The sequence below is a fragment of the Cheilinus undulatus genome, linkage group 12 (assembly GCF_018320785.1).
Source record: "Cheilinus undulatus linkage group 12, ASM1832078v1, whole genome shotgun sequence".
In the NCBI taxonomy this organism is placed as follows: Eukaryota; Metazoa; Chordata; class Actinopteri; order Labriformes; family Labridae; genus Cheilinus; species Cheilinus undulatus.
In genome coordinates, this window is record NC_054876.1 from 33,235,013 (window position 1) to 33,262,972 (window position 27,960).

The 27,960-nt window shown below is 39.5% G+C and overlaps 1 protein-coding gene across 1 annotated transcript; it reads left to right on the forward strand.

The window, feature by feature from the left end:
• Positions 1 to 27,944, forward strand: LOC121518570 (ferroxidase HEPHL1). The gene is made up of 20 exons (XM_041800940.1): positions 1 to 507; positions 4,132 to 4,376; positions 8,210 to 8,422; positions 11,250 to 11,459; positions 12,064 to 12,318; positions 12,829 to 13,000; positions 15,495 to 15,625; positions 15,724 to 15,855; positions 16,456 to 16,661; positions 17,655 to 17,790; positions 17,914 to 18,126; positions 20,438 to 20,654; positions 20,772 to 20,911; positions 20,991 to 21,116; positions 21,207 to 21,313; positions 23,439 to 23,673; positions 25,383 to 25,522; positions 25,820 to 25,973; positions 26,087 to 26,098; positions 27,532 to 27,944. The coding sequence occupies exons 1-20, from the start codon at positions 335 to 337 to the stop codon at positions 27,615 to 27,617; spliced, it is 3,303 nt and encodes a 1,100-aa protein (XP_041656874.1). The 5' UTR covers positions 1 to 334; the 3' UTR covers positions 27,618 to 27,944.
• Positions 27,945 to 27,960: the final 16 nt, after the last annotated feature.

Genomic DNA, 27,960 nt, shown 5'->3' on the forward strand with positions numbered 1-27,960 from the left:
GGCGCTTGAGTGTGCATTTTTAGCATTATTAGATCAGTACCTTTAATTTCCCTAGAGCCATTTCCAATAACATCTTATCATAAACACAAGGAGGGCCCTGAGCGGTTATTATCCGTGATAGCACCGGGGGAGGCGGTCACTGCTCCGCTACTCTGAGTCTGAATAGACCAACTGTTTTCCTCCGCACAGTTTCATAAGTGCGCGCGCCGCTGACACACGCGCCTGTTTGCATGAAGAGTCCACGGAGGTTCCCACTTGTCGCTCCTGAACTGAAAAAACCCCACTCTGAAGTGAACTCTCCGCGAGCTGTGAGCAGAGGAGCGAGTGTGTGAACATGGCTCGGACTTTGGGGCTGTTTGTGAGCTGTTTGTTGTTTCTTCTCTCCTCCGGCGCGGAGGGGAAGCGCAGCAGGGAGAGAGTCTACTATGTGGGGATCATTGAGGACGAGTGGGATTATGCACCCAGTGGAAAAAACCTGCTGAACGGGGAGAACGTCGAAGATGATGAGTGAGTTGTGACACCTTTGATAATCATGTCTTTATAGGGTTTGTTGGGATAACTATGCTAAGTAAATGGAAGCACGCGGACTAAACCTGAAAGTTTCCCCTCAAGCAGGACCACGGTGGGTCATGTAGTCAGGGTGTGACAGTGTCTAGACCTCTGTGGGTACTGTTGTCTTTGGACTTTCACGGCTGTCTGGCATCAGATCCACAGGAAAGATGACAGTATGACTTAAAGTGAATGACTGTCTTCCTTTTTGAGATTAGAGGCTTCCTTTGCCAGTGTGTTACACTGACCAAAGACAGCTGCCTCTATAGAAACAGAGGAGTCAACCCAGGGCAATACTGTGATTTTACACCAATGTTTAGTAGCATAAGAATAAACTGAGTGATGTAAAAGAGAACAATGGACATGTCCAGGCCAGAAAGCATATCCTTCCAAAATTGTGACCCGGTGTTATGGCCCACTGTTTTCATCTGTGAGGCACAGCTGGACTTTCAAAGCATTGTTAACCAAAACAAAGACTGTGGCTGTCTTTGCAAACATGGTGTCTTTGATGGGCTTAAGATAACATTATCTACTAAAATGAATTAATTAAAACCTTTATTTGTTTTGTATGGATATCAAGGTATCCCTCATTTCCAGTGCAAAGAATCCCTAACAGATTCAGTCTGATAAGTGTTCAAGTAGTGACAAGTAAAGAAGGATTGCAAAGCGATTATAAAAATGAATGTGAAGATACAATACAGTCAGTACATTTGTCATAAAGCCCACAGCCCACCATCACCGTCATGATCATAGGATGTTAGGTTTCCTCTTATGGTGTGTGCTGTGATTGGGCCACAGTTCATCTCTTCTCTTCTCGGACAGCTGAGTAACTTTAAAATGCAACACAACTTCTGCATCCTTACGTAATGTTGAAATCCCCTGACCTAACTTGACCTTGACCTAAACTCAGCAAAAAATGGATAAACATTCAAACAATATTCATTTTACTTAAGACCAGACAATTAAGCAAGCACTGAACATTTATCTTCTCTAGAGATCATAACATATTTCAGTTTGATGCCCAGAATGGTCGCTCAGCAATCAGGCCTCATTGAAATATAGACATTAGTAAATTGATACCAAAACAATGACTGTTTTAGAGTAGTGTTATGGAGATGTATGACATTTTAATAAAATACATAAAGTTGTTTTTCTCACACTCTTTTTTACTCATCAGTGAGTAAAATCAGGTGTAGTCTCTTATGCACACTGTAAAAAATGTCATTTTAAAGTTAAAGTAAAAAATTTTGGAACAACTTGAAAACGACTTCAAGCTGGAACAAACATTTGAATTATGGTCATTCAACTCAAGTGAACACGTTTAAAGAAGGTAATGGGAGTCGCAACTCGTTAACTTCAGTTAAATAAACTTCTTTCAATTGCTTGTTACAACGTAAAGCGATTTTTGGAAGTTTTTCCTCCATTCTCTCTTTTTTTTTTTTTTTTTTTACATTGCAAACTTTAGACCAGTGGTTCCCAACCTGTGGTCTGGGCACCCCTGGGGGAGGCGCCAAGGAACTCTTGGGATGTGCGGGACCCTGTCTTCACATATGCTTTTTAAATCATGATTAGAAACATAATTTATGATGGCATATCTTTAACAACAAAAAGATTTTAAAAGAAAAAGAATCTGTTCATCTCAAAGCCAAAAAGTCAAAATTTGGGGGGTGCAAAAAAACCTCAAAAATTTAAAGTTTATAAAACCGTAAAATTACAGTGTAATGTCAAAATTTCACAAGAAACTGAAAGAAAAACAGTGGTAGGATTCTTAACTTTTGAACTTAATAATCTCAAAGATTTAAAGTTTTGATTCATGAACATTTGCAACATTTAAAGTCAAAAGTGTATTTATTTTTTACTTGTAAAGTAACAACTGTTTTAAATTGAGTTTTTATTGAAAATTAACAGCACCTCTTTGTTATTTTTTTCCAGTTGCCCTAATACACCATCGTAACGGGCAGTTTATACCTAGATCTTTTGTCATTAACAAGTGTGTGTCGGCCTGTTATGTTGGGATTTTGTCAAAGAAAGCAATTAAAACGGATGTGCACTTTATCCAAGTGGGTCCTGGGGGCTTGACTTTTCTTAGATATGAATAGGGGAGGCCGAAGAAAACAAAGTTGGGAACCACTGCTCTACTGTAAGGTTATTCTGTACATCAGTTAATCTTTGTTTGTATAGAACCAATCAATACACAAAGTTATCTCAAGAAACTTTACAAAGAGGGCAGGTCTAGACCATACTCCCTGTTATGGTCTATTATAATAGACCAGCATTAATCATTAATATTATAATAACAAATATACACTATTATAATAAAGGCCAGCGATAATTTATTAATAAAAATAGCAGTGAAGAAGTATTGCTCTTGGATTCAGTGAATCTGTCTGTATGTCCGGCTCATACACGGGGCAAACATCACAGCATACTTGATTATGTGGTGTTTGAGTTCATTCATTAAGAAACAAATAGCATACAGATGTCTTTATTTACACACACGTTAACCTTTATTTTAGTGATATATCCTATCACACAACAACAGCAGAGATGGATTGCGCTGTGACAGATGTCTGTGCTATCCCCAACGCGCCTGATCGGTTTTCTAACAGCAAGAAAACTCATCTTAACCTATACTTAAACTTTGTAGCTTTTTTTTCTTACCTTGGCTAGATGCACTTGAGTAAAAATGAGACTTTGAACTATAACCATAGTTGGTATAACTATTTGAATAATTCTTGTGTAGTAACGTTGCTTCAGTCCTGTTTCAAGGGATCACTGACACAGATCTAGCATAATGACGCTAATCTCGTCAATCAGGCTTTTGAAAAAGCCCTTTTTTCCCGTCTTCCAGTAGAGCTGTCAGTGAGGCCCATTTGTGCATTTACCAAAAAACTCCCTGTCCATCTTTTTGCTTGGGTATACAGTGTAGTACAACTGTGTAAACAACAGCTCCAGTAACAGGCCCACAGAAACCTGTAATAACAATAATTACAAGTCTAATTGTTAGAGAGGTGCAATTTTTTCAGCTATGTACATCTATAATTAAAGTCAAATAATCTGACAGAGGGACCCGAGCCTTTTGATGAACCTTACAAAGTGAGCAACAGTGATGCCACCTTCTTTTCTATGCGCTACTTTCTATATCAGCATTGATTCTTCTGTGATTTGATTATTGATTTATTATATACAGCTTTATGGCCGGTGACAACCAAACAGTGTGTGTCTTGCCTAAAAAGTCAAATGAACTCTTGTCTTTATTATGTCTCTGCACCTTTAAGTTAGACTTAGCAAATCAACTATTTGTATTTGTCACCCTTTTTTTCCTTCTTCTGACTCATTTTTTTCATCCTGCCTTTTATTTTTGCAACATAAATTTCCCATTCAGTTTACAAAATTGTAGTTCTTTGTGTTAAAAGCTACATGTGCACCCAGACAGGGAGGAAACTTCATATCATTATGCAATCCTGCCTTGTATAATGTGACAGTACCCTGACCTTGACCTGAAGAAATGTCCAACAAAAACAGGATTAACAGCTGTCTCTTCCTCTCCCACCTCCACACTCCTCTCCCTCTGTGTTTCAGGCATGCGTCTGTATTCCTGGAAAGAGGACCTCAGCGTATCGGCCGGGTGTACAAGAAGGCCATGTTCCGACAGTACACCGATGCTACCTACAGTCACCTGGCTCCTCGGCCAGCCTCGCTGGGCTTCCTGGGGCCTGTCCTGCGAGCTGAGGTTGACGACGTCATTGTGGTCCACCTGAAGAACTTTGCAAGCAGGAACTACTCTATGCATCCCCATGGAGTTTTCTATGAGAAGAATGCAGAGGGTAAATATAAGCTATATCATGCAGGAGGGAGTTCTGTTGTTCTTAGTACTGTCACTGCTGGGATTCAGTTGAGACATCAGGCCTCTAACCTCTAAAAGCAGATGGGTTTGCCAGACTCAAGTCTGTCATCAGGGAAATCCACTGTGCAGAGCTCCAGTCTAAAAAGTTTTCGCCGATCTGCGCGGATTTCGCAGACCTGAAAACGGTTCAGACCAGTCAGTTTCATTTGAGGAAAACTAGGCGGTAGTTACCAGCAGGGTTTAGTTGAACTGGAAGCTGATAGCAATGGCTGCCACCAGTGGAGCGGTTAGCTCGAATGTAGCTATAGTGTAGCGGCAGTTTCATCAGAACTGGACCACATTTCTTAATGAAGAAAAGAGCAAAGAACAGCACTGCTTGGGCATGTTGTATTATAAGCTAAAGGCATGTATTGGGAGTTTTCTCAGATTCAGGATATAAGCAAAGAGAGCCCAAGTCAGAGATGTCTTTATCATACGTTTATTTGAAAGTTATTCTTGCAAGAAAAGAAGTCTCACAACAACAATGTCAAAAGACAGCTGAAGGGAGAGTTCTGCTAGGCGCGGGGTGAAGTTGCTTTTTATAGATAACAACAAAGATAAAAACTGTATAATTCAATAAAGAGTGATCATTGGATAAAAAAATATCTGCTGAGTACAAACATGGTATTTCATAGGTTGACTGACTGACATCTGCATGTGTGTCCTCAGTGATTACACAAATAGATCAAGATACTTTCAAAGGTTGTTTTTTCTTGTCTGAGATCTCACACCCTAGAAGTTCTGTGTCTGCAGAACATCATGTTTACAACAAATGACCATGACTAGAAATACATTTTCCACTACAGGCGTCTGGCTGAAGACCTCAAAGGATGGGCATTTTGGGCTCATCTGTTGTAGACCTATACAATGGGACAACCCCAACCATGGGGCAGGAAGTAATGTACTAACCCTTGTTGGGTTTTTCCTTAGTTCCTGGTGTGCTGTTATTCATTTTACCCCCCTCTTTACCCCTACCATATCCTTTAGGGTTCGGGTGCCTAACCCTAACCCTTTTTGGGGTTTTCTTAGTTTGTGGTGTGTTAAATTTAAATTTATCTGTATAATAAGCAATATCATACAAGAAGGAGTGATGTTGTCCTGAGTAACAGCACTGCAGTGGTTTGGCTGAAGATAACTATAGTACTGCTACATCCATTCAACATCTAGTCCTCAAGTATGATCATGCTTTTATACAATGGTTCTATGATTAATACACTAAAGAAAAGATTTAAAAAACAATAGATTATATTATGAAGCTCCACCAGTTCAACAAGTTCTACATCTCTATTGAAACGGACCTGTTGCCAAGCAGCCAAGGAATCTCCAGGATTGGCCTGCATTTACCAGACAAAGGTTCTTTGTTTTATGTAAATGTATTGGTTGGTTTTGACTCTCTTCAGAATACCTGGCATAGGTGGAGTGATACATTGGGAAAAGTTTCATTAGTGTTGCCTTACTCAGCAATTATCAAATGCTTTTTGTCCAATCAGAATACACGACTCAAGTCAGCTGTTGTGTTAGGGCAGTGATACTCAACCCTGCTCAACTAAAGAGAGAAATTGTTGAAAAAAAACTTTGCAAGAGCCATGATCCAGAGCTGGGGTCGTGAATCCAATATATATATATATATATATATTTATATATTTAAATGTATATATAATCATCACAAAAATCCACTTCAAATTATTGTAATACAACAAAAGTACAAAGTCAGGTTGTGTCCCTTTTTCTCAATAATCAGTGATACTTATTTTGCATGGTCTTTCTTGCACACACATCTAATGGAAATATACAGACAAAAAAAGAAGGATAGCAAATTTGACATTTACTGTATGAGTGAGGGAAACAACTTGATTGATGGGACGTGCAATGGATCCCTTCTTTGGTCAAAATATCCTTTTTCAAGGTTTTGTGGGGGGATTATTGTTCCAAGTTCAGGAGTAATGAATCAAACAGCCAGCCTTCTTGTCCAGATCTAGTGCATCCATGACTTTTGTGTCCTTGAAAAACTAATTTTCCATCTTATCAAGATATTCTTGGACTCAAAGTTTCGCCATTCCTCAGAAAATAAGGACACGCTGACCTAGAGCTGTAACAATACCAGAATTTTAAACTGAGATATGATACTGGTGAAATACAAATTACTTCTTTAACATTAATCTAAAAGCACCAGATATTGGTAATTTTTTTTTTCAATCAACACAAGTTTCTACATTTTACAAATATGTTAGTGTTTCATTACCAAAATCTTTGGCCTATCTAGATGGTGCTGTCTATTTCTGTCATAGAAGAAGTTTTTACAACCTTAGTTTGGCCACACAGATCTAATCTAGCATAGTGAGACAGTGTATTGATATTCAGAAAGCTTATTCAGCCAACATGATGGTGTTTTTTACTCCGTCTTTTCCGCACAAACACTGTGGCTTTGTCTGCTGCTTTATGAAAGTACGGTCCCTTGATATTTTGTCTCCTTTGCTTCGGTGCCAGACCGTCCCAGATACAGACTAATAAAGTCCATTTATGCAGGTGTACAAAGCAGAGAAGTAAAACTGCACATTTTCAACCCCTTTGTCAGACATCCCCTCTGAGTACTGGGAACTTTGCAGTTCTTTGTTACACAACAAGCCCCCTTCCCCTCTTATCCCCGAAAGCATCCTGCCTCAGGTTTCCGAGTGACTTACGGGAACTGAAACTGAAACTAAATTCTCTTCTGCTGAAGTAATTCCTCTTAAAATAGATGATGTATGTCTGTCTTTGGGTCAAACAAAATACGTAAAGGCATTTGAATGGTTGTTAATAAACAGCACTGCACAGGAAGGGAGGGAGAGAGGAAGTGGTGCCAACACATCAAGAAAAAAAAAGGTCAAATCAGACAATTTTTCTGTCATGTGGTAAGAGCAAGCTAGTGCAGAGGTCAGAGAATTATATTGAGGTCATTTAAGTGTTTATAGATCATACACAGTTGCACACGTGGAGGCTGACAGCTCAACAGAGATAAGAGCTATACTGAAAAAGGCTATGACCTAGATCAGTGAAACCTCCGTGTGAGAATGGGCTTATTAAAATGTGTGGAGGTGGTGTGCTTCATGTCACAACTTTATAAAACAAGTTTTGATCAATTTATACAAGAAAGGTCACAGAACTTGAAAATAAAGGGGGAACGGGGGGGGGGTTACTTCCATGAAGTAACATTAAGCTTTGATTGAGTTCAAAGTTATATTTATGATGTTTAGAAGTCAAACAGGTGCATCTTAAAACATTGGAAAATTGAGAAAAAGTTCATTTATTTCTGTGATTTAATTCATGAAGTGAAACTTCACTACATCCTAGATACGTCTCACACATATTAAAATGGCTTGCAGCTCATAAAAAAAAATCCACTATCTTAAGATGTTAGAAGATTGTGTAAAAGTCCAATTTGCAAAGGTTTCCTGATCCTCAGTTCTCTCACTTTGGGTCAGTACACACAACTGCAACCATACTGATTTGACTATTGTCTACAAGAAGGGTAAGCCACAGAAGGTCACTACTGATATGAGGCAGGCTGTTCTCAGAGGCTGTATCAAAGCAGATTCATGCAAAGTTGACTGGAAGGGAAAAGTGTGGTTAAAAAAAAGGTGCAAAGCAATAGGGATGGGCTCAGCCTTCAGAGGACTGTAGCACAAACTGCAGATTCAAGAACTTTGGGGAGCTTCACAAAGAGTGGACTGAGCCCAACAGCTCTTTAAACTGCAATGGGGATCACAGCATGAATGTCTTGTATTCGTCTTCCAGGGGCTCTCTATCCAGATGGGACATCAAACATGTTGAAGAAGGACGACTCTGTTCCACCAGGAGGCAGCTACACCTACCGCTGGGAGGTTAGACCAGAATTTGCCCCCACAGATGATGATGCCAACTGCCTGACCTGGGTCTACCACTCTCATGTGGACGCGCCCATGGACATCGCCTCAGGGCTTATCGGAGCTCTGCTCACCTGCAAGAAAGGTATGTAGATAACCTGTTATGTATGATTTGTATTCCGACTCAAGATTTATTCCCTATAGTTTAAGAGGAGACTCTGCTATTTTTACCTCAAAGATACACAGGAAAGGTTATTTTGTGAAAACTGTTGCCTTACCGCCACTATTACCAAATCATGGATAAATTTTGGTCCGGTTTCAGGATGACTCCTACAGCAGCAAGTCTTAATTTCAGAGTCTGTAATAACCTTCTCGCTTACAATTCTTTTAAGTCTTCTGGCCTGGTTATACTGGACCATGGAATGGTTTTGAATTTTTAACAGGTCTTCCTTATTTCATCTGCCTGCTGCAAAAAAAGAAAAGGAAAAGTGTTCATTTAGATCATTTTTTGCGGTTTATTTTTTAAAAGCCATGAATCGCCTGCCCCCCTAAAGCAGACCTCCTGAGCTCTCACACAACCTCCAGGCCTCAGGGATCATCTGATGTGGGCCTCCTGGCATTCCCTTCTCCAGTCTTAAACTTAAAGATGTTTTGGAGTCCAAGCCCCACTTCTGTGGATCAGTCCTCTTTCCTATATAGGTCATCACCGTTTTATATGCCAGTATTTTGTCTTTCTAGGCTTCATGCATGTTGTAATTGTGTTTTCTCCCCTCTCTCTACCTGTTATTATGTTCTATCTGCTAAATGCTATTAGGTGAAGTGTTACACACTGACAACACCTTTAAACTCTCAGTCATCACACAGCTAAACTGATGAAAAAGACCACAATAAATGTTCAACTCTCTAAAATATAATGATGAGTTCAGCGGTGCATATTGCATCATAGTGTGACAAATTTTGATACATTATATCATGTCTAATTTTGTAGTATTGTTATATCATATACTAATTGTATCATATCGTATCATATGGTAACATGTCGTGTTGTATCATATGCATTGTGTTGTTTCATGTTGTGTTTTATTGTATCATATTTTACCATGTTGTGTCATTTCATATCATATTGTATTGTATCATATGAAATCATACTGTCTTATGATGTCATATTGTTTCGCGTCATATTCTTATATTATATCACGTTGTATCGTATCAGCTGACATCATCAGCTGTTTTTGATGACAATAGGCAGACTCAAACAGCCTTGGAAGCGGCAGCTTCCATATTGAAATCGCGGTCTCAACCGAACTTTGGATCGGCAGGCAAGAGCCCACCCACTAAACTCGACTTCCTGTCAGCTAGCTAGCTTACATTCTGGTTGACAGATAGGTAGCGTCAGCCTGCTGAGCTGTCAATCAAATGAGACGCACCAATCAGTGCACAGTGAGGTTTTTCCTAAAAATAATCGAAACGATTGTGGTACAAAAAAATGTACCCCACATACAGTGTGAGGGCATGAAGACATTAGCTGATGAGATGCATTTGTTTTTTTGTTTTTTTTTTTTTACCAGGCTGTAAACCAGTTTATTTCTAGTGTAAAAAACGTCCTTTTAACATGTGCTGTGTGCAGAGCTTCTGGTGTTCCTGCAGCCAGCCTCAGGTGGACACTTGCGGTATTGCAATTTTTGGCACTGCCGCGTTGCCTTAATTTTTCTGGACCAGTTGTCGCTTGATCTTATCGTGTTGAATCCTATTGTGTTGTATCATATTGTATGAAATCTAATCATATTGTATCATATTGTATTGTATCGTTTTGCATGGTATCTTATTGTATTGTATTGTATTCTTCTAAACCTTGCATGAAATATTGTTTCATATCTTGCGTAACCTGGCATTTGGCTAATTTTGATAGTGATCTTAGTTTGAGTGTCTGCCCTTGGATAGCTGGTGTATTACTTCATATAGACTGTGCTGCTATGTTGCATTAGAAAAACAAATCTCTCTTTTATCAGCCAGGCACAGGAAATGGAGTTTGATATTATTCACATTCCATCTTTTACCCCCTGGTAGAAGTATCAGGGTCCTACAGAGCTGAACAACTTAAAACATTTGTTTAGCATGTGTCTGTTAAGATTCTCCACCATAGTCAATGAAGTTTGATGAAACTGGGGATGTTAAAAACATCAACATGTTGCTATTGGGGGGTTTGTTTATGTTTGTGCAAATTGCATGGTTGTATTAATGCAGTCCTGTACCAAAGGATTTGGAGGGTTTTAAAGAATCCCTCTTACAGTGAAAGGTCAAACATTAAAATCTTTTTAAATCTTAAATAAATGTTCCCCCCTTTTAAATAACCATAGACTATAATTCTTAAACTAATCCTACATAATAAAACTGAAGCCCTAATCTTGTTAATCTTCTATAAGAATATGTTAAGAGCTTGTGTGTGGGAAGCCATGTATACAGTGCAGCTGCACGTAATTTTAAGTTCAACATATTGTTTAAAAATTAGGTGAGAAGCTACAAACAAGTCCACTTTTTTGGGGGAAAAGACCCCCCCCCCCCACCACCACCACCCCCCTCCCTTCTGCTAGGCTGGCTACAGACCTGTGTTCAGGTTTTTCTATGCTGAAAGCTTGATTATTAGCCTGTGCAGAAGCTCATGAAAAATACCATAACATAATTTCCAAAGGGAACAAGAAAATCTAGTTTTCACAAAAGCCAAGCTTTAAGTACTTCATTACAACAAGTGGAACTGCAACAACAAGTGCATGAGAAAAACAGTATGAGAGAATAATAAAGATTCATGCCAAATTTGAACCAATCCTCATTTAAATGTGATCAACACTAATTCAGGCATATGTTTAAATTTAAGACAGACTGTTCTTTTATTAGTGCTTGTCCACATGAATATTTATCCCTTTAACCTCCTTTCTGTATGTTTGTCCATGTTTTGCCTTTCTTTCTGGATGCAGGGATCTTAAAGGAGACTAACGATCAGTCAAAACCAGGTACTGCTGTGGATTCAGCCAGAAATGATGTGGACCAGGATGTCTTCCTGATGTTCTCTGTGGTGGATGAAAACCTGAGTTGGTATCTGGAGGAAAACATTCTTCAGAAGTGCAGCAACCCAAGTGGACTGGATCAAGAAGACCCAGACTTTAAGGAGTCAAACCTGATGCATGGTGAGGGTTAAGTCTGCCGATATACAACCTCAGAACCCATCAGTATAATAATAGGCTCTCAGTAGGCCAGTGTATATATGTATATGCACAATATAAACACTACATGGATAAAAGTATTCCAGACCATTACACTAACAGGGATGCTAATGCCATTGAGATCAAGTACATGTAGTTTAATGTGGACTTGGTCCCCCTTTTGCAGCTTTGACAGCCTCCACTCTTCTTGGAAGGCTTACCGTAAGATTTTGGAGTGTTTCTGGGGAATTTGTGCCCATTCATTCTGTAGAGCATTTATGAGGTCAGGCATTTATGTTGGACAAAAAGGCCTGACTCGAAATCTCCATTTCAGCTCATCCCAAAACAAAAACTGTTCATAGAGAGAACAGAGATCATAGATAGTGTGACTGCAAACATGTCAGGTCAAAAGGTTCACAAGGATATGATGTATTGTAACTTTAACAGGGGGTGAAGCCTTCTCAAACCCTGATGAAGGGAGTAACAACTGTCAGATAACTTAAACAGTATGTCAAAGGAGTCCTTAATGCTAACATATCCTCTGTGTTCTTTCCTCTAACCTCTGTCTGCATTGTCCTCTGTGTGACAGCTATAAACGGCTACTTGTTTGGTAACCTGCCTGGGATCGAGCTGTGCCAGCACCGTGCAGTGGCCTGGCATTTGTTTGGCATGGGGAACGAGGTGGACATTCATTCTGCCTTCTTCCATGGGAACACTCTCCTGGACCGCGGCCACCGCACTGACGTCCTCAGCTTGTTCCCCGCCACGTTCGCCACGGCCAAGATGGTCCCGAAAGCTGAGGGAAAATGGCTGCTGGCGTGCCAGGTTAATGACCACCTGCAGGGTAGGGCACCTGACCTTTACTGGTTGTACAGAGTTTCTGACAAGGAGGAATGCATTTTTTGTGAGGTGTACCCTTTATTCTGTCAAGGAGTGATGTTTGAAGGGCTTGTTTGGCTCTCAACATGTCAGGTCTTGTATTTTGTAGTGGTTCAAAGTCCAGTTAGCATAGATAGTTACATAACTAATGTTAACACTTTCTTTCAAATTAGTATATGTAAATGCATACTCAAAAACTTGTTTCTCAATGAATATGAAGGAGATATCTTAACTATTATAAATCAATATTTGGTGGTTATTTTTAGGTTGCTTGTCCTTTCTTTCTCAGGGAGTTGACTCTTGTACTTGAAGGAAAGATACAGCAGTAAAAGTGCTGACTAACCCTTGAATATTTATTATTTTATTGACCGTTAAATCTGACCTTTTAGACTTCACACCCTGTTTTTTAACAAACAGGATGTCATTAAACTTTGCTTATGTCATTTAAGGTCTGTGTGTATTTTCTCCTTTCCAGCTGGGATGCAGGCCTTTTATGAAGTGAAGTCATGCGACAGTGAGGCCAACTCCACACAGACGGGTGGTGGTGTTGTGAGGGATTACTACCTGGCAGCAGAGAAAGTTCTGTGGAACTACGCCCCCTCAGGGAAAGATCTGATCAATGATGTATCACTTACTGAGAAAGACAGGTGGGCGGACACTTCGTCAGATATTACATGACAAACTACTGCCTCCATCAGGTGTAACTGTGAGGATGGCTGCAACATCCAGCTGGTGTTGAAAAATGGTGTCATGGAATGGATTGGAAATACCTTAATGCTCAAATTTAGCCAATAAGACATTTTTATTTCTGTATATAATTGTTGCCTTACAAGTATTAATCATGACTTCAAAGCACCTTTGAGGAGGTTTAAGCTGATTATGAAACTGAAGCCTCTTTATGGCCTAAAAAATGACAAGACTATCCAAAATTTATAATTTCTATGAAGTTGAAAATAATGTTTTGGAAGCTGAAAGCAAGAAGAATGACATCACGCTGCTCTGACAGATTACATCACACTACAGATTCACAATGAGCAATACATTTGACTGTTGAAATTAGAGGTTGACAGACATTGATTACTCAAGACCAATACTGATAGCAATTGTTCGTAGTCCATGTGACCAATAACTGATATAAGGAACTAAAGATGTTCCCATACAATTTTTTTTCCTGATACCGATTCTGGTAACAGAGCGTTCAGTATTGGCTGATACCGAGTGCGGACTGTGCTGTGGAAAACTGGCACATTATTTTAGCCCTACAGTGGACCGAGAACATGGCTCAACAAATAGAATGGTAATTTACAGCCTCTCTGTGACTCACCCAAAGAGTAGAAGGTTTTTAAAAAAAAATCATAACAGCTGTTTCAGTTTTTGAGTAGACAGTACTCAATCACTCTAAGTATTTTTTGTCAAAGTATTCAAATTATTTCACAATCCTCCCTTAATCTGCAGATTTTTTGTCAGAGTCCCTTTGGCACCATGAGTGAAGTTACTGACTCAGTTAGAGAAGCCCCGCCTGTGGGTCTAACTTAGGCTTTTAAGGAAGATGTACTGAACTCTGAGGAAGTGCACTTTCTTGATTTAATGCACCTTTCAGTCTTTCAAAAAAAAAAAAAAACGAACAGTTGAAGGTTGTTGAAAACATCTGAAAAGCTTTTTCAGCTCTATTTTTCTTAATAGATAGCAAAAAAAAGTTTTAAGTAAACAGTACTCAATCATTTTAAGTTTTTTTGACAATCATCCTTTTATCTGCAGAGTTTTCCCATAATGCCTTAGGCATCAGACACTTTTGCACCATTAGTGAAGTTACTTACTCAATTAGAGAAGTCCCACCTGTGGGGAGCTACCATGATACAGCATGGGTGGTAGACTGAACATGACAGAGGAGGACTTCCTGTTTCAGTGTGCACCTTTCAGTTATTGTCACTTACAGTCACTTAAGTTGAGCTATCTTGAGTGGCTTAAATGCACAAGAATAAAGTATGTGGTAGAAATAAAATTGCAGAGGACGAAGAAATTGTAGCTTTAAGGGAAATACTTTAACATGTTGTTCTGAGTGTAATTTAAAAATAATTATAAAGTGTGGGAAAGCTTCCACAATGTAGTTTAACTTAAAAGTAAAGTTAGCCTAACATAAATGTAAGACTAAAATTGACTTGATATGACTAAATTAAGAGGTAAGGTACCTGCTACTAAACACATACCATTTTTTCAGCTACTTCAATTTTCACGTTATCTGTTGCCTCTAATGTTTGAATTTTATTATCTTTTATTAACTTATCATTATAGCAGATTACTCAAAAAAGGCATTTCCACTATTTTAAAACTTTGATGTAATCAGCTTCAACAAAAACTTTAAGTGTTTTCAACTTGTTTAGTTTTACAGTGTGGTGTGATGATGGAACAGCCTACCATTGGTTGACAGCCTCTCACAAAACATTCTGGGAAAACAATATGGCCGTTAGCGCTTGAGCTAGTGGCAACAAAGAATTGATAAAAAATGTGGATTAACTTTTTCTGCTGAGTCTATCAAACATTAAAACAAAGATTGTTTTTCATTGCTGATTAACCCCCAAAAAGCAGATTTATATCATTTTTAAGCTGTGCCATGTCTTGCATAACAGTGAGTGGTTTGTGCTTCGGCAAGGGCGATGTGATTCTCATCACCTGGACAAATTAAATACCAAAATCAAATTTAACTCCAGCCCACTTTTTTCCCTTTTGATGACATATAACATCCAAATACAAAACTAAAAAAAATGACCTAGTTTTACATGTTGAGATCCTGAGTAGCTGTACCATCACATGCCTTTTAAGGTTTAAAAAAAACTCTGAATGAAGTTTTCTGTGTTTGTGTGGGCAGACCTCTGGACACAGCTGTTTACATAGCAGCACCTCGTTCCTGTGGTGAGCTAGTAGAGTAGACGTGTGGATAGTGATGCTGTGACTCAGTTGTTATTGTGTCTTTGTTTTTGTTGCCTGGCCTGACAGAGTGAAGCTGAACAGACTGAGCGGCTATTTGCTGTGTTTACTTTTCTGTAGTAAGAAATGACACTGGACTGTTTGAGCTAGGTCACAGACTGTTGTCCTTCTCTACCTACAGTGTCTTGTTCCTCATATTTTTACCTTTTCTTTCAGTGCATCAGAGGTATTTTTCAGCAAAGAAGGTGGAAGGATCGGAGGTGTGTACCACAAAGTGATTTACAAGGAATACACAGACAACACCTTTACCACAACAAAAACCCAGGATTTACACCTGGGAATCTTAGGTATGAAAAATGAATCTCACACTCCCTCTTTTTGTGTCTGACTGAGTTCTTAGATTTCCCCTTGTGTCTGGTCACAATGGTCTCTTGTGTTTATCTAGGTCCTGTTCTGAGGGCCGAGGAGGGAGACACTCTCAGAGTGACATTCATGAATTCAGCTGATAGGAACTTCAGCATCCAGCCTCACGGCCTGCACTATGACAAACGCTTCCAGGGGAGCAGCTATGAGGACGGTGAGGAGGCAGAGACAGATGCCAAAGAACCAAAAGCGTACATATAAAAGGACCAGCTTCAGTGATGGGAGATTCAACAAAACCCATTATTTATTTATTTATTTACTTTTAAGTCAGCTAAACATGTCAGAAAAGAATGTGTTATAATTTTCCGTTTCTAAACAGTAAAAAGTTGCAATGAGATTAATCTCAGGATTTCTGTAGTTAATTGCAATTAATTTCACTCTTTATATTGGATTCTAAAATTCCACTATTTTGCATTTTAAACTGTTCTTTTGTTTTTTTCTGCTGTCTTAAGCAAAGAGAAGTTGACTTCCTGTTTAGATACAGACTTGCTTTTACAGTTAGATTGAAGTTTATGATATGACATCAGTGGAAAAAAGGAATTTGTTATGGATTGAAAAGAAAATAAGAGAATGGTAGCGTAATAAGTGTTTGGTAATACGAGATGTAGATGACTTTAAACGTGCCCACTGAGCTGTCTGTGAGTTTTCAAACTAAAATGAGTAATTAAGGAAACCATATCTGATGATCAGATGACTGATAGCTTGAAGGAAGTGATTTTTTTTTGTTGTTGTGTTTTTATGTGCTGTTTTGTAGGTGTGAATAAACCAGGCTCCCACGTAGTTCCAGGGCAGAACTTCACTTACATCTGGCAGGTGTTGGAGGGTCCATCTTCATCTGATTCTCCCTGTATCCCCTACCTGTACTACTCTGCCACTTATCCTGCCGAAGACACCAACTCAGGGTTAGTGGGACCTCTGCTCGTGTGTAAGAAAGGAACTCTAGGGGAGAACGGCACCCAGGTACTGCTTCTTTGTCCGTCCACACACATCCACACCAACAAAATATACACAGACATACACACATAAATACTACCGTACAAGGGAAAGCAGAGAGTTCTTGCATTTTTTGGAAGATCTGACCACTAGATAGCCCTTTTCCCAGGCACAGAATTCTCGGAAATTTCTTTAAATGTTCAGAGTGAGATGCAAGTGTAAATACAAAGCATACTTTTGTAAAAACTGCAAAGATCAGGAAGAACTGCAGGAGATTTTAAGCGAGCAGGCTGGTGATGCCATTATATCATGCAACTGGTTTGCTACAAGTTTGATCTTAATGCAGTCAGGGGCCTTTTTCCCCCTATGCTTGCCAGTATGTTATTTTGCTTTCTTTCCCTGATACCTAAGGTTGTGCGTGAAGGGTTTGAAGGGGAAAGCTTTCTGAGCTACGTTCACATGAGGGGCGGGGGCTAACCTTGCAAAGCAGATGGATTTGCCAGACTTCATGTCTGTCATCAGGTAAATCCATCTTGACCTTGGTAGCTATGGGCGGGGTTTAGGTATAACAGCCGTTTGCAGTTGCTGCCTCCAGTGTGGTGGTTAGCTCAGGTGTAGCTATGGAATAGCAGCAGTGACAGTGACAGTGTTTCTGCAGGAAAGCGGTTATTCAATCGGAACTTGCATTTCTTTTATGAGAACAAGAGCAAAGACAGAACATTCCTCCAATCACCTTCCAAGAATTTTTTTAAAAGTTTACTTTCCCAAACGTTTTCTGTTGGAGCTTTCCCGGATGAATGTGAAATACAGCTATGCAGTAGATATGAAACAGTGTAGCATGTCAGGTTAGAGGGGGCGTGAAGGTCTGTAAAACATGGTCAGTGATCTACTAAACACATCAACCATCTCTTATATTAATAAGATAATGTGTGTGGATACAATATCAGCTCCACTCAAGTTGCTAACGGCAGATGTGATCTGAAACTTATAATTTTTTTTGCCACTCTGATTTCTTCACAGAAAGACGTTGATAAAGAATTCTTCCTCCTCTTTTCTGTCATGGATGAAAACTCCAGCTGGTATTTAGAGGAGAATATCAAGACTTTTCATGGAAACCCAGATCACCCGGACTTTGAAGAGAGCAATTTGATGCATGGTAATCAGTCTGTCATTTCTTAATTTTTCTTGTTGGATTAATAAATTATTACACTGCTCCTATCAGAGCCTTTATTTGTTGAACATTTTGTTATTTATTTAAAGTCTGTCCCTTTCTTTGCAGCTGTAAATGGCCGGATGTACGGGAACCTTCCTGGCCTAGAGATGTGTGCCGGGGACAGAGTCCAGTGGTACACGTTTGGCCTGGGCACTGAGGTGGACATCCACGGGGTTTATTTCGAAGGCAACACCTTCAAGAAGCAGAGCACCACACGGGACACCGTCAGCCTGTTCCCTCACACCACTGCAGCCGTCTCCATGCAGCCAAACATCCCCGGTCAGTTTCACTCACACAGAAAGGCATCCATGATCAAGGTTCACTCTTTAACAGTGTCCTCCGATGACCTCTCCAAACAAGCGCTACTCCCAGCATGAAATAACAGGAAACATCCATAAGGGCATGACAAACAGGAAATGTCTAAACTATCTGCAGCATTCATCTTGTTTATTCTTCAGAGATTAATTTGAGCAGTATTAAAGGGCATTTCCACAATAAATCACATTAGAGGTGATTTTTTTTTTTGTGGAAGGTTTGAAGTTGTTAAAACATAATTGTGATCTGTGATGATGTAGGTTTAGCTTTAGATGTAAAATAACCTTTTACATTATCAGTAATGAAGTTATCTTAGCCAAATGAGTCAAAAGACAAATGTTTTATTGCATAGCAGAAGGTGTGACTGATACAGCACTTGTCTTTGTTTAAGAGGAATTTTCCTTTTAAAATTGGCAGCCAAAACTTCAATACAAACACAGTTTGAAGTATACATGCGTCACTAAGCTATTGTATGGTTATTCATACACTACAAAAGTTAAACACAGGCTAATAAGGTCAACAGAATCATAGTAGAACAGAGGTGAGGAGTTTAGGTGCTTAGAGAAATCTGAAACAATCCCCCTCACATATTTAATTCCATGTAGAAGTTGTGTCTGGTATGTTTTTTTACGTATCTTTCATGGACTAAAGGATTTTTTTATTGCTTTCTCATTGAGATATTTGGGTTGAAGTACAATGTTTTTCTTTAAATTAGAAAAATAACCGATAATATCATTTCAAGCATGTGGTATCAAAAAAAACCATATCAAAGGCCTTTGCATGGTCAGTTTTTTCATAGGCATTTTTAGCATGTTAAAAAGAAAAACAATCTCATGTTGTTCTTATCATGTTGGCACACTGGTGCTGAAACTTTATTTCGTCATGTTTTCAGAACAGGTTTGATTTTTTTTTTTTTTATATCAATCCAAGTGATTTCAACAAGTGACTTATAAGAGCAGCGCCTATTGCTCCCTTCTCTCTTTCTCTCCCTGGCACTATGACTTCACTTTAAACACTGTAGTTTGCCCATGTATTATGTGGATATCAACCATGAGACTGAATCAAAAGTTCCTCTTCAACTTGGTACAGTTCTCTTGCGTACGAGCTGGTGTTATATGAAGATCTCTGTCAGGATGGATGAATCCAGTGTGATTTTAAGGAGTGATAAAGCCACAGGCTCATCTTTCCTGCTATTTTCATCTCAGTACAAAACAATTTGCCACATTCTATGAATTTTTACAGTTAATAAAAATAAACTGCAACAGATTCAGGGTGCAAGGTTGAGAGTGTGACAGGGTTTTTTTTGGGGGGGGGGGGGTTGGATCATGGATTTGAAAAAAACACATCTGAATATAAACAGGCTGAGGGTGCAAAATCTCCTTAGTGTAGTTTCGAAGTAAGGAGGCGTATAAGAGCCACTCCGAAAATAATTATAAAGAGAATCTGATCATTTTCAAGAAAAACTCAGATTTGAGATTTCAAAGTCTCCAATTTATGCAAATAGGAAACCGATTTTTTAAATTTGTTTAGCCATTAATTTGTGAGAAAAAGGACATTTTGGAGTTCAAACAGACAGATTGATATGAATCATACTTTGCTCGGACTGACTAATAAGTAAATATTTGTGATGTTAGCCCAGAATATGACTTTTTTTAAAGATATATTTTTGGGCTTTTTATGCCTTCATTTAGAGAGGAGAAAAGTGGATGGAGTCGGAAACAGAGATGAGAGTTCTTTATTTTTTAGAGTTGCCCTAATATGCAGTCATTAAACAGTCATTGTGTGGTGCTGTACCATGGAACCAGACTGCAATTAAAAATAATGTCTGTTTACAACTTAAAGTAGCAAATAAGATCATCAGCATTAAGATAAATTATTCCAATTATTATAATTATAGATGTCTGAAACCACCCTAGCAGGACAGTTGTTAAAGTGATTAACTGCACACAACAGCCAAAAGATTCTTCATGACTGATATATTTCACTGTTGAATGAAAAAACAGCATTATTTTGTATTAAAAAAGAAAAATATGACATACACATGTGTAGGACCAATGGCAAATGAAATGAGAGGCATCACTTTATCAAAAGGGGGTTAAAAATCAACACAGAAACAAAAAGTTTCCTAAAGGAGCTTTAAATTCTTTTGTTTTAATGTCAAAGTCAAAGCTTAAGTCGAGAGAAACCCGCCAAGACTACAAGTGTGATGCTGAAACCACCAAACATCACATGTGTGTCTGTTTCAGAACCTTAATCTTCTCCTTAATCTTATCAGGTTTGTTTGAAGTGAGCTGCAGAGTAACAGACCACTTCTCAGCCGGCATGAGGCAGCTGTACAGAGTAGACCAGTGCCCTCAGCGCCAGGTAAAGACCACGCACACACAGCCAACCAGGACAGTCCACTATTTCATCAGCGCTGAAGAGATTGAGTGGGACTACTCCCCTGAGCGACACTGGGAGCTGGAGAAACACCACACCACATCAGAGGACAGGTGGGTGACGAACATAATTACAGGATGATGTGTTTCACCGATGCAGCCAGAGCGTGTGATTAGTGGGAAAAGTTATTACTGTTTGTTTATGGAAGCAAATTGCTACATGTCTCCCAGCCCAGGCAGTATATTTGTGGAGAAAGGGAAAAACAGAATTGGCTCACGCTATAAAAAGGTGATGTACAAAGAATACACCGATGACACCTTCAGAGTGCAGAAGAAACGGCAGCTGAGCCAGCAGCACCTGGGGATTATTGGTAAGACTGGAAGCACTCTCTGCTGTTTTTACACCAGGATAAGAATGACTATTCATGTGTTTTTTTGTTTTCTCTGTAGGCCCCATAATTAAAGCAGAGGTAGGAGAGCAGATCAGGATTACATTTAGGAACAAAGCGAGCCGGCCGTACTCAATCAGTGCACATGGAGTTAAAGCAAGTGGTGAACACATTCCTGTTGATCCAGGTGAGAACTAAATATGTTCCTCACGCAAGAAGATGCTTTCTTTTCAGCAGTGTTTTGATTTAAATTGGTTTAATAATCTCTTTTCTTCAGGCTACATGATCGAGTTGACGTGGGATGTTCCTGAAAGCTCTGGTCCAGGAGTCTCTGATCCAAACTGCATCTCTTACGCCTACTACTCCAACGTTAACTTTATCAGGGTACATCATCAAAATCACAACCATGACTTTTCTTTGTGCAAGATGTTTCAAAATGAAACTGAAAGCTGTTCTCAGCAGAAAAAATTGCTTTTGCTCTTCTCCCACCTTGGCATGAGTTTGTTCCATTAGCTCACTTCAGTAATTTATTTATTAATTTAGATTTATTTAACCAGGAAAACCTCATTAAGATCAATAATCTTATTTGTAAGAGTGCCCTGGCCAAGATGGTTAACAGCACAATCACACTTACACACATAGAAAATAAAAACTAATACAAAACACAAATTAGTCAAATCCAGATCACAGAGCAGCAAGTCATTAGTCAAAACATCTACAGCCTGCTGGTCTTCCTCTAACACCTTCAGCGTACTTTAAAGAAGATTTAAAGGGACCAGCTCACCCAGGCACAGATTTTCCTAGTAGATTCCAGGCTGCAGGAGCAGCATACCTGAAACTGCTTTTACCTTTTCAAGGCAGTCTTTGGACACAGATAGCAAAAGTAAGTCTTGTGACTGAGTCACTGTAGCTTCCGGTACTTACGGTATGTGAGAAAAGTCCACCAAGTATGATGAAACATGGTTAAGTATAGCCTTATAAATAAGGACATGCCAATGATTTTATCTGCATGAGCCTCGATAATACAGAGTACAATGATTAGTTAAGGACTTAGGGTTGATAATGAACCTCAGTGCTCTGTGGTAAACAGTATCCAAAGATACAAGGAAATTAAGAAGATGCATGCGTATTTCAATCAGGGGAGACCAGTGACTGATTTAAAGATAACATTTTATTTTACATGTCGGATATTGAATAATATTTATTAACAAAGATGTGATATTGAATTATTGTCAGAGTCTCTTTGGTGCTTGAAGTCCACAAGGATATAGCGTGATTGAAGGGTGTCTGCCCTGAGCAGCGGAAAGATCTATCCCCCCGTGGAGTCCAGACACTGGTGGTGGTGATGGCTGAAGAAGTCATCTTAGTCCATATGAACGTTGATGGACTTGTAGACTTGGCGATGATGGGGAGGTGGAGGGTCGCTCAGAACCACGCCATGAATGAACTGATGGAGGAGAAAGCCATATTTTAAAGGGGCAGCAATGATTTGATAGGCTTACAATGAGGAAGTGGAGCAGTGCTATTGGATAGGTGTTACCAGGTGATGTGAACAGCTGATTATGATGTGACAGAGAGCAGAAGGAGGGAGTGCATGAAATAGTGCAGGCATGAACCACTAAACCCGCATGGAGAATATGGTCTTCCTGACTGAACTTATGTTAAGCTTCATATACTGTAGATGACGCATGCATATTTGCATATAGTCCTATAAACCATAATGGTTACTGTGGTAAGTGCACTCAGGTTCTTCTTCTTCTTCTTTTGAATTTCCAGCAAACTAGACGTACACTCATGGGCAGCACATGCCCGCTTTCTATCAAATGTTTTGGTGCTCTGATTGGTCCTCAATGAGTGAGACAGACAGGAGGTTCATCCAGTCACCCTCCAAGATTTTTTATTAAGGTTGCGTTCTCCCAAAACACAGACTATGGGCATTTATTTTTTGTCTTTTTATATATTTATTAAATCATTTTTTATTATAGGGCAAGGTACCCAACCGCTCCTCCTAGGAACCCCTTCTTCTGGTATCAAAGACTAGCTGAACCCCATCCAGACTCAAAAAACAAAATAATTCACATCAGTTTGTGTAATGGAAAAGTTACTCCAGTGCTTCTTTGGTGGAATGGGAATTTTTTGGAAAAAATCTTCTGTGGTTTGCCCAGATGTTTACAAGCTGCTTGTTTAACTATACAAAACTTGCGCAATCACATAAACCACCCATCCAGTCCTTTCTGAGTTCCTTCACCCTCTACCAATGCACTAAAAAGGCCCTGAATCATACAGTGTCAACTTTTGGCCATGTAGCTCAGAGCCAGATAAAGATGTATGTTAAAAGCGATAAATAAAATCTTTAAATTAGTTCTATATCCATCAGGGAGCCAAAGAAAGAGGCTGTGACTGAGCCAGCAGTCAGGAGGAGCACATAATTCACTGTTGCATGTAAAGGATTGTATAAACTTGCATGTTTAGGCCTGTGAAGGAGTCTTAAAATGTTGTTTACGTGCAGGATCTATACAGCGGTCTTCTGGGGCCTCTGGTGGTCTGCAGGCCCGGCACTCTACAGCGTGGTGTGGGGTCTGACAGGCAGAGGACTGACGTGGAGAAAGAGTTTGCTCTGCTCTTTATGGTGCATGATGAAAACCAGTCCTGGTACTTGGAGGACAACATCAGGACGTACCTTGGGGTTGACCCCGGGACCTTCGAGCCTGACGAAGACTTCGAGGAGAGTAACCTGATGCACGGTGAGAGATTAGGAGTAAGGTTTACAGTTAAACTGTCTTGTACCAGATTGAATTTTAGCTGGAGTTTAGGATTTTTGTGAGAAAAAGTGCGATCATACCAGCAGTAGAAGCATCTGGATGGGATTAAAAATGATGAAAGGAAACATTAGAATTATTTTTATTAGGTTTATGCACACATGCAAGGAGTTTTAACTGGTTTTACAAAGCTTTAATGCACAGAAATAGTAATATACATATCAGCTTATTGTATATAAAGACCAAATAGCACGTCTCCTCCTCATTTTATTCCATAAAAGCGACGCCAAAATAACTCCTGTACCCCCAGCACATGTTTAGACAAAGTGCTGGTCATTTAGAGAGTTTTGCATAATATGCTGTTGTGGTTCTTATGTTTTTGATGGATAAACAAAACCAGGTCCATATATTCCAGATTCTTTTTTCAGTTTGAGGCAGACAGTTATTATTATAGATACTTTGAAGACTGAAACCATGTTTGAGAAACACTTTATTTTGTCATGTATTTTAATTGTTAAGCTTGATCCATGTCCCATCTGTTACAATTGATGAGGAGAAGCTTGCAACCTTTACTGCAACCAGCCAATAGGGGGAGCGCCAACTGGTGTGACTTGAAAGGTTAATGCCATTTTTCAAGTTTAGCTTTCTTTTTATGCAGTAACAGCTTGACCCATCTTTACTCTACTCTTTCTTTTTTTTTTCTTTTCTTTTTTTTTTTCCATGCCTGGTACTTTTTTTTATATCACCTATGGCAAAGTTTCAAGTTAGCTGATACTATAAAGAGTGTCACTATTGAGAATTTTATCACTAGGAGCATCACGAGTGGGATGTCCACAAGGGAATCAGGCAAAAACCTTGTGTCTCCATTTTTCATGTTTTTTTTTTTTTTTTTTGGAAATCAGTGCTGTTGGTCACGCTTTACATCTGTCAGTAGGTTTAACAAATTTAAATAGTGTCAAAACAGATGCTGACTATGACCTTTTAGTGTTAAATTATTGTATACACTATATTGCCAAAAGTATTGGCTCACCTGCCTTGACTTGCATATAAACTGAACTGATATATGGCTTGGATGCAGCTGCTCAGCCATGGAAACCCATTTCCATGAAGCTCTCTACGCACTGTTCTTGAGGTATTCTGAAGGCCACATGAAGTTTGGAGGTCTGTAGCGATTGACTCTGCAGAAAGTTGGCGACTTCTGCGCACTATGCGCCTCAGCATCCGCTGACCCCACTCTGTTATTTTACGTGTCCTACCACTTCGTGGCTGAGTTGCTGTTGTCCCCAGTCGCTTCCACTTTGTTATAATACTACTGACAGTTGACTGTGGAATATTTAGGAGCGAGGAAATTTCACGACAGGATTGTTGCACAGGTGGCATCCTATCACAGTACCATGCTGGAATCCACTGAGCTCCTGAGAGTGACCCATTCTTTCACAAATGTTTATAGAAACAGTCTGCATGCCTAGGTGCTTGACTTTATATACCCGTGGCCATGGAAGTGATTGGAACACCTGATGTCAATTATTTGGATGGGTGAGTGAATACTTTTGGCAATATAGTGTATATTATATATGTTTTGGGGTATTTCTCATTTCCTGTGAAGTGCTGAATTGCAGATAGGAGGTTTTTGCCTGTCACAAGTGGTATCTCATTTGTCAATACATTTCCATGCATGAATGTCTCTTCTGCAGGAATCAACGGGAGGTTGTACGGTAACCTGCAAGGACTGGTCATGACTCAGGGCGAGAAGGTTGACTGGTATCTGCTTGGCATGGGCAACGAGGTGGACATGCACACTGTTCATTTCCATGCTGAGACTTTTACCTACAAGGTATGCAATTTAAACCATATCACAATGAGTTCCTGTTTTTTAAGCAGTACCAGGGGAGTTTTTCTTAGGTTTTATCAGATGGTGCTGCATCCTCCAGAGAATTTTCCTTCCCTCTATATCCACAGGATGTACAGTAGAATTGTTGTTTTTGGACTGCATCAAATATGGTGACCTTGGCATGAAAACCTCTCACACAGGAAGTTTCTCCTCACAGGTCTTTAACAAGAGTTTATTTCCCTGTCTTTGTTCCCCTCTGATGTACTTGTTGTGCTCTGTATGCGTTCGTGTGGGTGTAAGACGGACCTCATGCACCGTGCAGATGTCTTCGACCTCTTCCCCGGGACTTTCCAGACCGTGGAGATGGTGGCGGGGAACCCAGGAACGTGGTTGCTCCACTGTCATGTGACCGACCACATCCACGCAGGCATGGAGACCACTTTCACCATCAAAGGTATGTGTGAGTGCTGGAGTATGTTAATGTGTTAATGACAAGTACATTCATTAATTCATTAATTGAAATATGACTTCTCTAATATATTCTTTTTATTTGTTGTTCAATTACAGAAAAATCCACAGGTAGGTCCTCTTTGAATGATCCCTGATCTGTGTTATAATTAGGATTCTCACACATGTACACAGACATACTATGTAGACATTTTGCAGACATGCCACTATTATGGCATCATTCACTACAGTGGAGGACAGAAGTGCCATTGTTGTCATTAGGTTACTGTGCATCTTATGCCCTATTCGCACTGGACTATTATTACTTTGGGACCTCTAGTAATTTGTAATAATAGAGCAGGACGTCAGTGTTTTTTTTGTGCATACTTGCCACACTTAAATGTTTCAAATCATCAAACACGTTTTAATATTAGGCAAAGATAACTCAAGTAAATATGAAATGCAGTTTATAAATTAGGATTTCATTTATTAAGGGGAAAAAAGCCATCCAGACCTACCTGACCCTATGTGGAAAGTAATTGCCCCTCCTTATTAAATCATGGATTAACTGTGATTAACCACATTGTTGAGTTCAATTTCAGTAGACCAGATTACTGCCACACCTGTTGAATCCCAAAAAATCCTTTAAGTGAAGTAGGCTTGGAGATCTCACAACACATCATGCTGCAATCAAAAGAAAATCAACAACGGATGAGAAATAAAGTCATCTATCAGTCTGGAAGGGGTTGCAAACACAATTGCTTTGGGATCCTAGCGAACCACGGTGAGAGCCATTATCCACAAATGGGGAAAACTTGTGACAGTGGTGAACCTTCCCAATTACTCAAAGAGTGCAAAATTAACACTGGACTTCAGCCTTAAATACGATTGAGATGCTGTGGCATGACCTTAAATGGGCCGCTTATCTTTAAAACCCTCCAGTGTGGCTGATTTAAAACAACTCTTCAAAGAAGAGTGGGCCAAAATTCCTCCACAGCAATGTGATGGACTCATTTCCAATTATCACAAAGACAAAAATGGAACTTGTTTCTTAAACGCAGCAGCATAAGTCAACAAACTGAATCCATAATCAATAGGTCAAACATGAAGAAGCTTTATTGATCATCTCACATGGCCTGGTCATGGTCACAGTAAACCTTTCACTGCTCTGTCTGGTTCAACACAGGTCTGAAGTTGGACAGTGGTTATCAGGATAGCTGCGTTTGCTGTTGGGTCATTAATGAGGAATGTGTTGTGGAAAGTTATCTTTACTTGGTCAGTTTGTATTGAAGATGGAACAAAATATCATTTGGGTCAGGCTGTTCTTAGGAGCTGCAACACTTGAAAGTTGCTGCACAGTCGATACATCCTTCACGATGTAAACACTGACAAAGTTTTACCCAAATTCCATAGAAAATTTAGTTCTAGGCAAAGATGTAACCCCAGTGCTCCAGACTGATAAAGCAAAGGCACAAACAAGGCTGTGACACAGGTTGTTAAATCACCATGTAAGATATGTCACGCTCATGTCCACCCTTTTATTTCTGATGCTCTTTTCCCTCCAGGTGCAGCAGCAGGAACTGAGGGCTGCATAAAGACTGTGCTGCTCTCCCTGGCTCTCTGTCTTCTGGCCGTAGCTGGACTGCACTAAAGAAGGGACTCTGACACTGAGCTAAACCAGTGGTTATCAATGCACTTCAGATATCCAGGGATAAAATCACTGCTGCTTGGAGGTTGTTTTTGTATATATCATGCAAAGTTGAGGCAAGACAAAGTATAAACAAAATTACAATCTTATGTAAAGTTCAGAGTTGTTTTATTTTATTAGAAAGTAAATCATTTTATATTTGTGACTTGTTTCTGAGTTGCCTTATTGGCATGTTGCACTGTTTAATATTTTTCACTGCTTTTGCAAAAAACAGCTTTACCAAATATTTGATCACAGCAATGAATGTGCAATAAAGACATTTATTCCACATTTGAATGGTTAAAGT